General features: G+C 41.3%; 1 protein-coding gene across 2 annotated transcripts; it reads right to left on the bottom strand.

Annotated features, from left to right (window-relative positions):
* Positions 1-1,717: 1,717 nt before the first annotated feature.
* LOC125376842 (histidine N-acetyltransferase-like) lies at positions 1,718-14,055 on the bottom strand. 2 transcript variants are annotated; one of them, XM_048389039.1, is made up of 4 exons: positions 13,836-14,055; positions 8,211-8,372; positions 4,338-4,571; positions 1,718-2,763 (listed from the first exon to the last, which is right to left on the bottom strand). In XM_048389039.1, the coding sequence occupies exons 2-4, from the start codon at positions 8,370-8,372 to the stop codon at positions 2,236-2,238; spliced, it is 924 nt and encodes a 307-aa protein (XP_048244996.1). In that variant the 5' UTR covers positions 13,836-14,055; the 3' UTR covers positions 1,718-2,235. The 2 variants fall into 2 exon arrangements, with proteins under 2 accessions (XP_048244996.1, XP_048244997.1); XM_048389040.1 differs by having other exon boundaries at positions 2,595-2,741.
* Between the last annotated feature and the right edge of the window lie 3,677 nt (positions 14,056-17,732).

Below are 17,732 nucleotides of genomic sequence, written 5' to 3'. Positions count from 1 at the left end.
CCTATTTCTGGAGATGTTTGTGAATTATTATGCATGCAGTATTATATGTTATGTGAATTGATACTCATGTATGAGCAGTGGTAACAAATCACAGTCACCTAATTTCAATGAGTAGCATAAGTCATATTTTCATTGTTGCATATAATTCTGCCTAGGGCCTTCATAAGTGGTATAAGTGATATGAAGCCCTTTACAATAGTTTTTGAAATAGTCGCAACTGATATTGAAGGTCAAATTAACTTTCAATGTCTTTCAGTAAATATGTTCACAGTAACTGAGGAAGTGCTCTCTGTAGTGCGATGAAATCTGGTACATGTCACCCTCAGAGTGAGGCATATTGTGTTCCAAACTTCAATGCAGCTGGTAAGTACTTGTACCGTTACAAAAATTATTATTATCATCTCACCAGGACCAAAGGCCCAAGTGAGCACACAGTCGATGACTTTATATTTTCACTCAGAACAAACTTGAAGTCTGAACATGGAATTATTGGTAATCATCATACATGTATTAGAACTGATGTTTGTTCATTAAACAGCTTAACATCTAAAAGTAATCATAGATGAAATTGAAAAATTGTATTCTCCAAAAGTACATGCCCATCGATTTCAACTTAAAGGGCATATTTACAACTGAAATAACACAGAATATCACTACAGCTATCTGATATGCCCAGGCTAACATTATTTACTAGAAAAAAAAGACATATCGAAAAATTGCATTCGGATACCTTCCGGATATCTTCAGCAATGTTCAATTTTCTTGGTTAATTTCAAATATATTTTTAGGTGTTTCACACTTAATTAAACAAAATGCACCCCCCAAAATGTGGCATTTTTTAAAAACTCAGAATGAGGTATCCGGTGGGTTATCTGGTACCTGATCCTTTGACACCAAGATTGAGATATCGGTTGAGGTATCCGGTGCCGGATACCCAGATTCCAGGAGGCATGTTTTCCAGTGATGAGGTGTCCAATGCTGGATACCACAGATCTGGTATCCAGCAAGGTATCTGCCACGGGATACCCGGATGCGTTTCGGCTAAGTGTCCGGAGGTATCCGGAAGGGATCCGGATACCGGAATTTCTTTTTTTTTGCTGTGTTCTATCCTCACCCGGGGCATTTCTTGTTTTTCTTCATTTATCATCACCACATTTGTTAAAAGCTTTTACAAGGGAATACTTTACCTCTGCGTCGGCATCTTTGAAAAATATCCTACTCTCAAAATATGTGACAAATGCAGGCATCGAATATATGAAGAGCCATACCACATGGTGTGCTCACAACTGGGTGGCATGAAAAATGGGATGTAATTTACTTCTTCCAGGACACTAGTTATGATCTCTTTCAAGAACAGGATATTAATTGGCGTTTATGGGCATACACATTATAGCTTTCATTAGGGTTCTACCACAACCTAGGCGAGTCCAACATATGGCACTTAAAAAAGCACAGTTTCCACCATGGACCCGTTTGTTGACGCATACTAGTAAGTTCTAAAAAATATGAACCCCAATCCCCGCCGTCTACACCAGGCACCGGGAGCGCGTCAGTCTCCTAATCAGTCATACGTCCAATGTCAGAGCAATCTGAAGGTTGTGAGTTGGATCCTCACCCGGTCATTTTCTATTTGGTTTAGTTATCGTAGAAGTGCCAGTTTGAGACCATTACTGAGTGGAAAGTAAGGGCAGGTTATGCCCACAATTGACAATGTTAGTTCAACATACAGATGGATAACTTAATTCCACTTTTATAAACAATCTTTAGAAACATTGATGTCAACACAAGTGAAGTTATCCTGATACATAAAGACGTAATCGTTGTGATAGTTCCTATACCGAGTGATTGAATACAAAGTTGTTTTCGTGATGACAGTGGTGTCGTCACATTGGCCATTTGATAGGAAAGTATTCGCAGGTACTTCATTCGTCTTTTCCACACACTGCGTCCCCACCACTGGACGAATTACTTACGTGTATTCACAGGCGATGGGTGAAGCGTCAAATTACTGACGTGCCATTGTGATTTGAAAGCTATGACCAATCAGAAAGGAGACCATGGCATGAGAATCATTATACCAAGCAGAAGCATAAGAATTCCGTTCAACGGTCAACAACTATCTGGCTTCTCATATGCAATGACATTATCATGATATTATACAAAGTAGAACTATAACCACTCCGCCCTAGTCATAATCTTCACAGTTAGTGTAATTAAACATCTGAAATAGTAAAGTCACTTGAAGCTATCTTCAAATACCGTGATACTCTTGGGATGGAAGTCGTAGGGAGGAATATCCATATCTGACAACTGTTTGTCCACAACACTGGCTAAACAAGGATCAACTACTATCATAATTACTATCATTGTATTTTTATCTGTCATGTTTTTGATATACTCGATATGGCGTATGACGTGTTCTTGAAACACCGTGCCATCATTTCCAAAAATGTCTAAACAGTATCTGAGTCCTAATTGACAAGGCACTGGGGTCCCGATGGTGAGGAGCGACACTCTCGCGTTTTCGTCCCTGGACGCTAGAGCTGTGGCACCAGCTGTCAGGATATACCTCATATTTGAGGGTAGAAGACGTAGAGGAACCCAGTCTGTTATCACTCTTCCACTTGGGAATAAGGCTTCACATGCCTTCTTGTCAACAAACAAAGACGTCATTTCCGCCGAATCAAACGTCTCAAGAACTGCATCCAAAGGCTGCCCAGGGACTTTCATTCGTTCCAGCTCTAAATGATAATTCAGGACCGACTGAAATTGTGAACATGTGATATATAAAACACGACCGGGACTAAATGAAATTGGACTATATTTTAAGAATGCATATGTAGCACACACGCTAAAGGAATACCAGGGCTGGTCAAAAGGTTCTAAGCCTGACTAACTTTCAACTATGGGCCATTACAAAGTGAACTAGTTTATGCAGTGCATTTTAGTTCATTGAAAGTGTATTGAAGCCGTTTGTATATTAGTGACAGCCAGGTGTACGTGATAGGGGTCCAAAAGGACAAAGAAATGGAAAGGAACGAGTACCGAGCAAAGAAAAGTACTACCCAAGATATTCATGACAGCATGTCACAAGTGTATGGGGATAGGTTTCCTAACTATTCCACTATTAAACGTTGGGCAGCTATGTTTATGGCTGGCAGAACAAACCTTGATGATGACCCTAGGTTTCGATGTCCCTCAACTTCCATCAATGAAGATGGAATCAAAGAGAAACTTATACTGTCAGATAGACGTATTATCATTACTGAACTTGAGGGAGACACAGGTCCAACCCATGGATCCATTGAAACTGTTATTCATGGATATTTACAGATAAATCAGATATCTGCTTGGTGGGTGCCAAAGTTCCTAAATTCTGATCTTAAGGAAAAAATAACTGACATTAACATAGAACATTTAGAGCTAATTGAGGAGGATTTCGTCAATTTCTAAAAGAGATCAGTGGACTGGTGCTGGAACATTGGTCTTCCACTATTATCTCAAGTCAAAACGTCAAAAAGTCTTCAAGATCTTTGAAGAAAGTTATGGCCACTGTATTCTGGGATGCAAAGGGTGTGACCTTTGTTGATTACTAAGAAAGTATAAAGACGAATACTGGTGCCTACTGTGTTGATTTGAGTCAGCGCCCGTGAGAGTCTTAGAAAGAAAAGCGGCGAGGAATGCTAAATGCTGGAGTTCTATGTTTTCATGACTTCTCACACCTCTCTCTAACAAAGTTATATCGTGTAATATGCTAAACTAAGCCGACACATGCATGTTTATCTAAAATTGTGTGAAACAAATAATGGGGGAGGAATGTGCAGCTGTACAAACATGTTCACTGTCAAATAGTCATGATACCAGGCGCTTGCAAAAAGTGGGGTTATGAACACGTATCCTGCCCCACCGGTGGCACACGTCACACACAAATGCAAAGACAGATACATTTTGCAAATGAAATATCACGGGACATATTGTAAAAAATAGGGAATTGCATCACACGTAATTTTTGTCATTGATGCGCATAAATTGGAAATGAAAGAAGTCTGTTACAATGCAAGTGTAAAAAATGTATAGGGACCCAAACAGAATGTAACTACCTTCTCTGATTCCAGAGTCTCGGGTGAGCATATTAACAAAGTTGTGTTCCTTGTATGCAAGGAGCCGCTGTCTGAACGTCTAAGACCTAAGGCCTAATTCATCATTTACTTTCGAGAACTAGAGAGTTTTTTTATTTCAGGAAGATTCCAAACGTATTGTTTTTTATAGGTGCATACGTCCAGTGAGGTTAAATGAGAAACCTTACAACCTAAGGCAACCAACATGGATTGTGTTACCTTTTGGACGAGCTGGGTATGGTTGTTTTCAAGGTTGAGTCTCTTGGATTCGTAGGTGACACCATGTACGACCATGGCTTCATACTGGATGGATTCTATGTTTTTATGATCCTCACACGCGTAATGCAGCAGTTTACCATAAAGGCCCTTCCCACGGAACCCACTCTTGATCCTGCTGGCTCTCACGAAGAACGTTTTGCCATCGTCAAGCCGGTAAATGCTTGTGAATCCAATCTGTGGAATCAGAAGATTCTTAAAATCGTGTATCATTTATCTGAAAATGTGACATAATATTCATGGAAACTGTATTATATGAACCACGGGACATTTTTTATGGGGGCTAAAAATGAAATAAACAAAAAGTGGTTATTCGATGGTGATGTATTTGATACGGGTGTCTTTGATTAGAGTGAGTGAGTGAGTGAATATTGCTTAACGCCGCATCAGCAATTTTGCAGCTATTCGCGGCGAGTCTTAGATTAGAGCTTTGCGTCTTAAAATTGCAGTGTTTCGGCTCCTGTTTTCAAATAACGTTTTGATAACAGTGAGTGAGTATGGTTTTACGCCGCGATTAGCAATATTCCAGCAATATCACGGCTGGGGACACCATACATTGGCTTCCGACATTGTACCCATGTTTTGATAACAAGGAAGATAGTTCTGTAAATGTACAACTTCTTTGTGCGATGTTTCGGTGTAGATACTGACACCGTTATCAAGAAGTGATGTGACTACAGTTTAGGTACGTTTTGTTGAACATATTCTCACAATAATAAGAAACATCAATGCCAGAGAATAATCAGTCCCCGAAATAGATTCCATTGCGCGTGAAAGGCGAAATAGCGGTGACAATGACGTCTATGTATATCTAACAAATAAATATTTATGTGGCATCGCGACGGCTCGTTGGTAATTTACACATAGCAACTAATTAAGCACCGCTTATCATTACATATAAAATAGCAGCTTTTAAAAACCGTATCCTGTATTGGCTGGTGAATGAGATGAGCACCATCGATGAATATGTTTTTTTTAAAATTCCTATTCTTAAAGTTTGCTTTCTCACTTTCTTAAACCCTCAATCCCAATCCCCTTTCTTCGCGTGCTATGCTTTTTTTTTGTCTTTTTGTTATCTGTGTGTTTCTTTGGCAAAACCTCTCTTGTCTCTCTCCCCCATACTCTCTAAACTCCAAAATGAAATGCTTGCTAGAAAAGTTTCTAAAACATTCAACTTGTCCCTCGTATGGTGACGCAATATTTTCTTACAACTAAACACCAATGTAATTGTTAATTTCGCGAAAATTCTGTATCATACATATAGATATGATTATACACAAAATCAGCTTTAACCAAATATATTCTTGAAAACTTCGAGAACGCTGTTTGAAACGAAAGAATACACACTGGTCAAGCAACAAAAATGGCGCTTTGCGAAACCAACGGTCTCGGTTGACGAATTAAGTGAGCAATTAACAGTTTATAACGGAATATTTTCAAGAGAATAACAAACGCCATGAGGCGATATTAACCCAATAAACAACCATCTGTCATTATTTTGCCTTGTCGGTGTGGAACTAACGTAAAAATGACGTCAACAGTTTGTGAACGGACCAGACACTTACGACAAAGGTAGACAATCTGAGGGGAGGTCACTCTTTTATGACAATAGTTCTGTCAAAGTGTTATGTTCACAGCAGTGAAATATCAAATGTTATGTCCACTACAATGAAAATATCACTTTTCTCAACTTCGAAAAACTCAGTCTTTCACACTTAAGTATATCAAATTCATAACACACAATACATTTCTGTCACTTAAATGAATTTAAATCTCAAATAATCATAGTCCCAACACCAATTAGATTCCAATCTCGACCTAAACCCCCAGTTTCCTGTGATGAGTAAACTCATATATTGATTACCCTCGAATAATTGCGTGCAGAGAAAAGGAATTAAATAAAAGCTAAAACGCATAGGACTAAACAAACGTCTTCAAACCAAGAATCAGTAACAATTTCGCCATCACTATATAACTTGTAATTACAACAGACATGTTTAGCTAAAGCGTAGGTTTATGATAAGAATTGATGATAATACAATATTAAACTTGAATTATTGATCACTTTACGACACTTCTGCCTTAAACAGTGTAAAAGTGTAATATCCATGAAACGACATAAGTGAAATTTGTTAATTGTACCAAAGAGCACTGTTTATTATGATTTTACTGGCTGAAATTGAAATTGTTCTAACATTTTGACAGTCTCTGGCCTTGACCCATCGCCTCGTCCCCAGGTTCCAGAACATTGTACTGTCTTCTACTTAAAGGTTATAACTAGTCTTTTTTATACTTGACTAAAAACTAATTATCACACGTACGAACCTGCCGACGCTATCGGCAAAGGTAATACGCTTAAACTGAATTATGTTCACATTTTACTGCCAGGTTACAATGACTTACGTGGCCAGTCCTGTTGAAGTTCACAACACGACATCTACATTGTGCAGTGTAAATGATTTTGTTTATCACTTTCTCATAACAATGCTTATGTTCCATCTGCATGATTACTGAAATTTATCATCCAAAACTGGCCCCCACAGGAGATATCGCTTAGGTGAGATCAATCGATATATACATTGTAGATATCGCTGCAACGAAATTGCATCACAATGCTTTGCAGACCTTTGTGACGTCATTCGTTACCATGACGTAACAATCAAATGACATCACGAATGGCTACTGAAGCGGTTATCAGTACTTTTTACACTAAGACACTGTTTATTACTGTCTACAAACTGAATAAAGTGGGAAGAATGATTTTGGATGATAAATAAGATCTCACCCTCGTATCTTTTGATATCAAACACTTGTTGATAAAAGTCTCGGAGTTTTTCCACTTTGATCAACTTGTGTTGATATGTTTGTTATCAAGAGACACGAGGGTGAGGTTCTCTTTTTGTATCACCCTCGAACATTAAGAGGCAGTTGTGACCCTGATGATCACATCGTGTGTGTGGGGGCTTATTACCTCCGCGTTTAGATAACCTCACACTATCACACTATCAGCCATGTTAGAGGCTTCAACTGATCTGACTGTTGTCAAATTCAAAAGAAATGTCTGGGTCAAGATATTAATACTACCCCACTGTGTTGCAAAATGATTATGTTTCTTGAACGTTGTTTTGTTTTATAATAAGCAGCCGAATCTCTGCATTTCATACACATCAGACCTAATTACAAAGAAAATACCGTTTTAAGTTTCAACAAAATCAGTAAATGCAGTACCTCGTTACAGGATTTTCTGGTCCATTGATTGTCTGACAAGCGTAAGAGGCGACTTAACTTATTATAAGAGGCGACTAACGGGATCGGGTTGTCAGGCTCACTGACTTGGTTGATGCATGTCATCGTATCCCAATTGCGTAGATCGATGCTCATGATGTCAATCACTGCACTGTCTGGTCCAGACTCGATTATTTTCAGACCGCCGTCATATAGCTGGAATTTTGCTGAGTACGGCGATAAACAACAAACAAACAAACAAACAAACTGATCCGCAGCTCCAGCCAACCAACAAACATTTGCTCTTTTATGCAAATGGTGTGAATTGCGGGTGGTACAGGAAGGGTAGGACATGCTAACCCTTTTCGCAAACACCAACTGTCATCACTGGTATTCAGTGGTCCATTCATATACTTACGTCCCATGCAAATGGAATATGTTTCAGAGACTCGTTTTATCTCCGGCGTTGGTGTTTTATATTTACCATGACTCGATCCCATGCCGTGGTGTAAGCGAGATAATTCTCGACCACGTGTCTATCTATCTCTCTAACTCAATGTAGCTATAAAATTATCCCAACATTTTACTTACAATCTCTTCCCCAATAACGTAGACGTAGCCTGTGGCGTTGGGGTTGTCCATGATCGTGTGGTAAACGTGTCGGAGGTAGTCCAAGCCAAAGTAGACGTCACCTATATTCATGACGCCATCAAAGTCTTCAACTGTCGCCTGCCTGATGAGATGGTTGGACATCTGCCTTACGCCGAGGGTTGACAGTGAGACAAATATTATAATACAACAATACAACGACGGTACGAACAAACCATATAAATACTTAAAGAACTTTTAAACAATATGTCATATGTCTCGAACTATATGGACACACGAGAATATACTACATTAATCATATGTACATGTATAACTGAGGTGCCTGGTTAATTTCCCCCAAGAGCATAATCTGTGAAGCCCATTTCATGTGTCCATCGTAGTTATAATGCGGGAATAGTGTTAAAAGCGACGTAAACCAAAACTCACTCAGTCACTCGTTATGTCTACCCGGCTTCCACACATATGTCCGTCGTACCCCCAAACATATGGTCACTTGACCCACAAGCATATGCCCGCCCTACCCACAAGTATATGTCCGCTCCACCCACAAACACATGGCCGCCCATCTTCCCGAGGGAAGGGAGTTAACACACTGTAGTGGTCCAGTTTCCACCCTTGTCGAACTAGGCTTTAATTTTTGGCTAGACAAACGAGTCTATGCATGGTCGCGGAACGAAATTGACATTTACCTCGTAAACACAAGGCGACTGCCATGCATATTTCGGTCGATTGCAGGATTTCAGAGCATGTGTGGCGTCAACCGGGTGTAGACATATTTTTCATTATTTTTCATGTTTTTATCGAGGGTGCTCAAGTGATTTGATATAGTTCACGAAGTAAGACCTATTTTATTGCAGAAAAAGGTCTTGATTTCCGATGAGATTGTCTTGACAGGGCGCCGCCATTTTATTTTAAGCAAATGCAAATGAAATGAGAGATGATGGCGCTACGGTCAAGCCCAGAAATTGCAGCCTACTTTGGCAACGGTGGAAACATAAAGTCAGTTAAGTCCCTCTTCAATCATGTGTTCCTCAGTAGCATTGGGATTACCTGGCATACGCACCCCCATCCCCCACCCCCCCCACCCCCCACCCCCCGACACACACACACACACCCCACACACCCCACCAGCTTTCACTTCTGACTTTCTTAGCGAGAAAGTTAGTCTTCAGTTGGTTGGTTAGTTTGTTTTTTAACGCCGCCCTCAGCAATATTCTAGCTATATGACGTAAATAGAGTGATTGATATCATGAGCATCGACTTGAGATCGATGACATGCATCAACCAAGTCATGATCAGCGAGCCTGACAACCCGATCCCGTTAGTCGCCTTTTACGACAAGCACAGTCACCTTTTACGGCAAACATGGGTTGCTGAAAACCTGTTCTACCCCGGACCTCTCGGATGTAGTCTTCATACTGGAATATTGCCGAGTGCGGCGTTCAACAACAACCAACCAACATACCCATTAACGATTCCACATGACTCCATGTCAATATGGTACTCGTTAATATCTAGACCAGTTCCTACGTGAAGGATAAAATACGACTTGGGGGTTGGGGGTGAAAATGCAAAACGAGGGCCTTTGACAAGGTTTTACATTTTCAACCCAAAACCCGGAGTGGTGTTTTATCCTTCACGATAGAACTGGTGATTTATCTGCCATATAGGCCGAGAGACAAAGACGAAACATATAAATATAAACCGTAAAAAAAAATTAAACAAACCGATGAAACTGACACAACGCTCTTCGTCTATGTTTCATTATACGGCTCATTACCGTCACCGTGGGGAATCACATATAGCGCGAAGTACCAGCACAGCGCTCGACGATCGGGATGAATGAAGGAGACAGGTGGTTTGTTTGTGACCCAATCTAGCGTGATGGATACAGGTTGAGGAAGTACGAAACAACTGGGTCGTCGCGGTTTTCCAAAGATGGCAATGAAGACAAAAATAAATCATTTACAATGTGGATATTCTAATGAATTGTTTGAGACAGCATCTGTTGGGAATGGGCTCTGAAAACATCGGTATAGCATTCAAATATGTCTTGTTCAAAGTACGAACGCAAGCTTGAAACACATATCTAATCCACATTATTTACGTCACATTCGCTCAAATCGGCTATTCGATGAAAAGATTCCCACAAAGATATGTTTCAATATCATGAGTTTGGAGGCAGTCGACACTGACTGGAGGAAAGAGGTTTTCTTGAAAGAATACTGAAATATGTAAGGAACAGAACCTGCTTTAGGAATGTGGGGTGCTGGTGGAACAGACACCAAGACAACTGCTTTTTACTGTTTGACACAATTCTGTACCACACAGGTAAATTGTATTTTTGTGTATTTGCCTGTGTTAAAAAGATATGGCTCTGAAAAACATGCAATGACTCTATTTTCGTTTCTGTGTTGCAGGGAAAATAACTCAATGTTTGTCTTGACCTACTAAAGCAATGATATATTTTGATACATCACAGCAAGTGTTCATTATTAAAATGATTACATTTAAAGTATATTTTTATAGGTCTGCATTTCGCGCCGAAGGAGGAAAGGAGCACAAGTCCCTTAAGGTGTTCAGGAACCCGCAAATAACCAGACCACATGAGGACCAGAATGGTCGATGGTATCTGTTGTACATCGAAACCCCGCAAGATTGTTCGTGCCAATAAAAAATTAGAACATCCTGACCGCTGTTACGTACGTCTGTTCGAGCAGTACAAGGCTCTGCTGAATGATGGTAGGGACAAAGACGGGGACAACAGATGGAACAATGACAAATCAAATGTCGTCTTCAGAGTGATATGTCGTAAAATGTGACGATCGTTTGTTTTTAAAATGAAACAATAAGATTCATGAAACGTGTTGTATTCGGTTTATACATTGATTGCATTCTGTACAATTTCACCGGGTCATTCTATAGAATGTTCTTGGGATGAGGCAAGATAAAAAAAATTCCTGGAAGATTCTCTATCATAAACAACTTCTGTAGCCTGGAGATCAGGTTATCCTGAGAAAGGAAAGCTTCTGATGACAATAGGATGACGCCCCTAGATGTTTCAGGAACTACTATATTTCAGTTGCTATATTTAGTTGTTAGTGTGGTGTGTAAAAGTCCGGTTCCGTTTATCGCGGACGGTGACAGTATGTTAAAGGACTTTCCAGTATCTAGTTAGACTACATAAGGGGACAAGAGATTGTTTACGTATGTCTCAGGCTTTTCATCGCTTCGGAACCAGCTTTCATGTGAGGATCGCTCTTCGTCCCTGATTCCCTGCCTAGCCTATCTCGGAAGCTTCACCATTGTCCCCGCGGGGTGAATATAAATTATTTTCACTGACATTTGCTATCACCACTTTATTTGTGTATTTGTAACTGTCCACTACCATCATAGTATATACTGTCATTGGATATTGTACCACCGCTCTATTGTGTACTGTTATTGTAATTGCAGCTTATCCTTGAATAGCACATATGAAATGCTCATCAAACAAACCATTCAGATTCATGCAGTTTGTTGCTTCAATTTCAAGCAAACTGACAATTGCCTTGGTTTTATCCCTGCCACGATATCAGAGTTCATGTAATCCATGTCATTCATGTCTTCATGGTACTTAGTCCACTGATTGTATACCACTTGTTGGTTGTTTGTTGGTTTTACACTTGGTTCTTTTACGCACAATACGTGTAATACCACTCTGGGCGGTCAGTGGTCATGTGGATAATGTAAAAAAACGTGATTCATCACCAGGTGAGGTGAAACGGGTTTTAACGTCACGTTCAAGATTATTGAAATTATATAGGTGCGTGCGTACGTCTGCTTGTACTAGTCTTGATTAATGATACTCCAATCACAAGCAGTATACTGATTCCGTCTAACCCTTGTTTTATCCTTTTGACAGGCAGGGGAACATCAAGTTTCTTCTTTTAACGTCGTTGGCTATGACGTGGCCAACTACAGGGGAATGAACCACTGATCTTCCGCTCTCCGGGCAGACGTGCGATCCACAAGACCACGGAGGCGGGCACATCGATGTCTTTCCAGGTGGTAAAGTCATCGAGAGACACGAACAGACTGGACGAAATAACTAACACGTGACGTAAAATGTTAAAATTAAGTTCTAATTCTGATCACAACTGCCATTTGTGTTTAGTGAGTGAGTGAGTTTGGTTTAACGCCGCTTTTAACAGTATTCCAGTTATATCGCGGCGTGTCAGCTTAATGTGGGAGGAAAGCCCGAAGTGATGCAGGTCTTAGACGTTTACCACTTCGGTGAAACCCACGAGCACGGGTATGGTGCTGACAAACCTAGAAACATAATCGGGGCGAACCGGGATTCGAACCCACAATCATAGATTTCTGGCGTGCCCAAGGGACGCAACTCTGCACAGCGAATCGCGGCGCCTTAGACGACTGGGCCACCCGTGCCCCCCCCATTTGTGTTTAGACAAAACAGTGAATTAACCAAATTGCACAATAATGTAAGCCTCCTTGTTGAATAAAGCAGAACTTCCAATGAGTGCTCGATGTCTTCTGTCGTCTCTGACCCGTGAAGATCCTGGGGAGGAATAGGTCTTTAGCAAGCCATACTTGCCGTAAAAGGCGACTATGCTTGTCGTGAGAGGCGACTAACGGGATCGGATGGTCAGGCTCTCTGACTTGGTTGATGCGTGTCATCGATCCCAACTGCGTAGATCGATGCTCATGGTATTAATCACCGGATTGTCTGGTCCAGACTCGATTATTTACAGACCGCCGTCATATAGGTGGAATATTGCTGAGTGCGGCGTTAAAAACACACCAAGAAAAACAACCATCTGTCCTCCTTTATACCAGAACATACCTCTATTGAAATGTCCGGGTTTATTAGTGCAACGGTGAACAGTCATTGATTTACCATATGAAACACGGACTAGAATCCGTACATCTTTAGCCTGTCCCTACATGTATGTTCAGACAATCAAGTTAGCCATTCATAACCACACACTCAGTTGCTGTATGCGCAAAAAAGGACAGAATGCATAGTTAATGTGCCGGAACTCTGGCAAGCGAAAATGTAAGCATATATATTTTAAGGGGATCCTTTACAGATGACACAATGCACACATGACAGACACACCCCAAATGGGCGATACTGAATTGGCTTTGGTCGCTGGATATAATTCACAGTAACATCAAACTCTTGCGTTATAATGAGAGGTTCTCGGTATAAGGCAGAAGTTACTCACATATGACAATTGATTGTGACATTAATATTTGATGCTGGCATCTCTCTCACTGCACTTGGAAAGAGATATTCGAGTTTGTCTTTGCAGAATATATAACTCCACAGCTTTAACGCATTATAACCTCAAGGTGAGCTTTAAAAACAAGAATTATAAAGCCCTTTGTTTTTATTTGTCTTTTATATACGTCAACATGATCACTATGCTTTAAAAAGGGGGAACCCCCACCCCTGAACCACGCCCTGGATGCGCGTGTGAAGTGACATCTGAACAACATTACCTGTCCAATCGAGGTTCTTTCATCCGTATTAAACAAAATATCTCTACCATTATGACATTGTCAAACATTGAACAGAAAAGAAGGCTAAAGACAACTCACCGTTGTGGGGGAGTGTAAGTTGAAGAAACGAAGAGCCGACTGTCTCCGTGTTCTGTGTTATACTCCAAACTGAGACGGATTACGCTGTCCCTACGTCATCGTCACGGCTCGCAGAACAACGCGCAGTTGACTGAGTTGCCTCATATTGATCTGACGCCAGTGATATGAAGTGAGGCGAGATGAAATGAAACGGGGTTTAATGGCGTATTGAAGATACTTGCACTTACATAGCGGGTCTGGCTCGCTGACTTGTTTGGTGCATGCCAGCGTATCCCAGTTGCGTGGATCGATGCTCATGGTGTCAATCACTGCACTGTCTGGTGCAGTCTCGATTATTTACAGACCGCCGTCATATAGCTGGAATATTGCTAAGTGCGGCGTTAAACAACAAACAAAACAAAAACAAAAACAACATAGCGGGCCTGCATGAGTTTTACATTTTTGGCTTCTTCCAGCAATCGTTTCTCATGTTACGAAATGGCATTGGCAATGTTCTCTGACGCTGGCGACCCCCGGCCACACCATGAGAGGGGGTTTATACCTGTTGCGTTTTTAAAGTTTGTTGAGGGGCTCAGTGGTAAGTAACGAGTTTCGTGTGCTGTATCAACGTTGTGAATCGAACGCTGATCTTCGCCGTGGTGAGCGAAGTGTAAACGCTGTTTGACAAAGATGTCTGGTAGGATGCATGCTCGGATAATGTTATTATGTTTTTGTAAAATATTTCCTTTCTTTTTTAATTTCGAAGTATTTCGCGGCGAGATTTCATGTGCTGTCTGGCCATGTTTACACCGTATTTTATTTACAAAGAAACATGATGTGCACATGGGATTTGTTTGTTTGTTTGTTGTTTAACGCCGCACTCAGCAATAATCCAGGTATTTTAACGGCGGTCTGTAAAATAATCGAGTCTGGATCAGACAATCCATGACACGCAATTGGGATCGATGACATGTATCAATCAAGTCAGCGTATGGGTTGCTGAAATCCTATTCTACCCCGGAATCTTCACGGATCGTGCACATGTGAGCAATCAGTTACAGCTCAGTTAGAGGATAGTCTAAATGTGAAAAATAAGAGTGAAACAATGGCATTTTGTTTGTTTTGCCAAATGAGCACATAGTTTTCTGAGGCATTCTAACATATGTTAGGACGTATATATTTGTTCAGCATGACACAACGAATTTCGCACCAAAGGAACTTTATTTCGTAATTAATTTAGTTGAATTTCTGGTGCAATAGGTTTTCCTACTTGTCTACGAAATGTAGATTTGTGTGATTGTGACATTGACGCATGTCAATAATATGAATGGTTTACATTTAAAACAAGATAAAACATATTCTCAGTATGAAATGATAATTAAAGTTTATAGTGACTGTGCGAACCCGGCCGTGATACGGCAGGATTATTACGGAGTAAAAATGTCTCACTCATTCACATGTGTGAACTTTTGTTCTGAACAGGACAGCATGACTATAGCTGACAAGTGCACCTGACTTCATGAAACGACTGCGCTTAAGCTGTCCCGTCCGCGGAGCTCTCTACAACACGCTACCACCTTGTCACAGCTCCCCACTGTGCTTGGCGGCCTGCAACCCTTCATGGAGCGGGACTCGCAACGCCTGACTGTGATGGAAGCAAACAAGTTATGACGGTCGCGATGCGAAATACCAAGGCCCTAATTAACTTTTTTTTGACAGGGAGAGCAAATATTTGTACAAGTATCACTTGTCCCCAACTTGATTCAAATAAAACTGTTTTCTATAAAAAAATCCAGGGGGTTGGGGTGGTGTGGTGGGCAACTGCGCCGAATACGAATACGGTACATGTCGCTACATTTGGGGTTAGGTGGAAGATTTACAAGAATGGTGTCATGACCGATTGCACACTGTCGGTACCGATGATACAGACAGGGTAACGAGTGAGTGAGTGAGTTGGGTTTAACGCCGCTTTTAACAGTATTCCAGTAGCGTGTCAGCTTAATGTGGGAGGAAAGCAGGTGGGAGGAGCAGGTCTAAGACGTTTACCACTTCGGTGAAACCCACGACCACGGGTATGGTGCTGACAAACCTAGAAACATAATCGGGGAGAACCTGGATTCGAACCCACAATCATAGGTTTCTGGCGTGCCCAAGGGACGCAACTCTGCACAGCGAATCGCTAACGAAGGTTGGAAGAAGAATGGATGTAAATAAATGTGACAAAACTTTTTCCATATTCATAAGAAAACTTTCACAATCAGATTCGATTGTACGATAACGACTGTATCATGAGCATGTGTTTATGAATCACTATCAAATAGTGATGATACTGGGAGTCCGCGAAAAGCGGAGCGTACCCTACCTCACCGGTGGTACCCTCAAAAACACATGAAAAAACAAGTCAATTGTTCACCGAGCCGCATCTTACATACCCTCGGAAACACATGTATATCCGCACGGAGTACAAACAGTGTTCTATTACGTGGAAATGCAAGACTGCTCTCCTCGCCAGTATTATCAAATAGGTCACGTCAATCAGTTGTCCCCACAGTAGCCTGAGTGCTTGTCTCGCTTATTGACTGACCTGAATTTGAAGGTAGTCAGTTCCCTCGCGTGTCGATTCAGTCCGAAGCAAACGTACCATATTCTCTATGGCTGTGCATTGAATGAGGGAGTGAGGTGAGGTGAAACCGGGTTTAACGTTGCGTCCAAGATAATTGCACTTATACAGCGAAGTGCATGCACGTGTATATGTGTGTGGGGCTGCCGGTCCTAGTCCGGACTGATGCCGATGTATAGTGCTAGCACACTGAGATACCATGCCGCAGTTTAACATGAATACCCCACTCAGACACAGTATACTGACTCCGAGCCGACCAGTCCTTGTTTTAGCCCCTCAATGCCGAGCGCCAGAACGAGGGAGTGAGATCAGGGTGACTGAGTTTGTGAGTTTGGTTGCACGCACAATATTTCAGTGATATCACGGCGCGTCAGCAAGATGTGGTAGAAGGCAGTTCTACTACGTTTTCCTGTTTGGTTAAAACCATGAAAACAGCTAGGGTGCTGCCAAACCCAGAAACATAATCAAAGGAAATACTGGATTCGAACTCACGACCATAGGTTTCTGTAGAGCCAGGGGGACAGTAATCGCAATTCTGCACTGACGACAGGAACGCCGGGTCCCCTCTTGCGAGACTTTGTGCAGTATATCTTCATGTGTATTTTTTTAAAGAACAAAACCAGTTGCCTTTTTTTGCCGTATTTACAACATTGTATCAATGGCTGTGGAAATCAAAACTGCAAACGTTTTTACCATCGAAGCTTGCTTGGTTGCTTGTCATGGCACCCTTAAGACATAGAACGATGCTCGTAATGTCAACCACTGTTTTTCTGGTCTCATCATTACTTCGAAAGCTCCTATGAACTAGGTGAAGTGTTAACGTGATAATAAGAAACAATGTGCACACTACCAATTGTCAGACATCCCATTTGTCAGACGACCCAATCGCCAGAGAGACCAGTCAAGTGTGGCCAATGTAACTGCCTTGTCTTACCTACTAATTAATGAGCTGCTCCCAACTGTGGGCAGAGCATCCTACTCAAACTCGTTAAGTGATACAGATTAACCAGATTACGTCTACGCGATTGATCTGTGTCTGGTTGCGTGTGTTTTATTAGCAAAGATTAGGGGAAGTTTTTTCCAATGATGGTTTCACTTGCTCTTAGAATCGACCAGGCCAGACCACACACTGGTGATTTATCATCAAGACCTGCCGTGGGAAATGTATTATAGGCATGTTCCACTGTTGGGGACTTCCTTAAAGATGTCTCGGACCACTGCCACCCACCTAGAGATCAGACTCCTGTCAAGTTTGTCAGTACTTTGATGAAACGGCAATAATGCAATAATTATGTAAT

This window comes from Haliotis rufescens, unplaced genomic scaffold, assembly GCF_023055435.1.
Source record: "Haliotis rufescens isolate VD_foot unplaced genomic scaffold, xgHalRufe1.0.p SCAF_8, whole genome shotgun sequence".
NCBI classification, from domain to species: Eukaryota; Metazoa; Mollusca; class Gastropoda; order Lepetellida; family Haliotidae; genus Haliotis; species Haliotis rufescens.
The sequence above is the reverse complement of the archived record's forward strand: the minus strand, read 5'-3'. Positions and strand labels throughout refer to the sequence as shown.

Excerpts from the sequence above, each read along its gene's own strand:
- LOC125376842 (XM_048389039.1), bottom strand. The coding sequence starts at position 8,372 with ATGTCCAACCATCTCATCAGGCAGGCGACAGTTGAAGACTTTGATGGC. Across the intron at positions 4,572-8,210 it reads ACGTTATTGGGGAAGAGATT|ATTGGATTCACAAGCATTTA; the intron begins GTAAGTAAAATG and ends CTGATTCCACAG. Across the intron at positions 2,764-4,337 it reads ATACCCAGCTCGTCCAAAAG|TCGGTCCTGAATTATCATTT; the intron begins GTAACACAATCC and ends TCACAATTTCAG.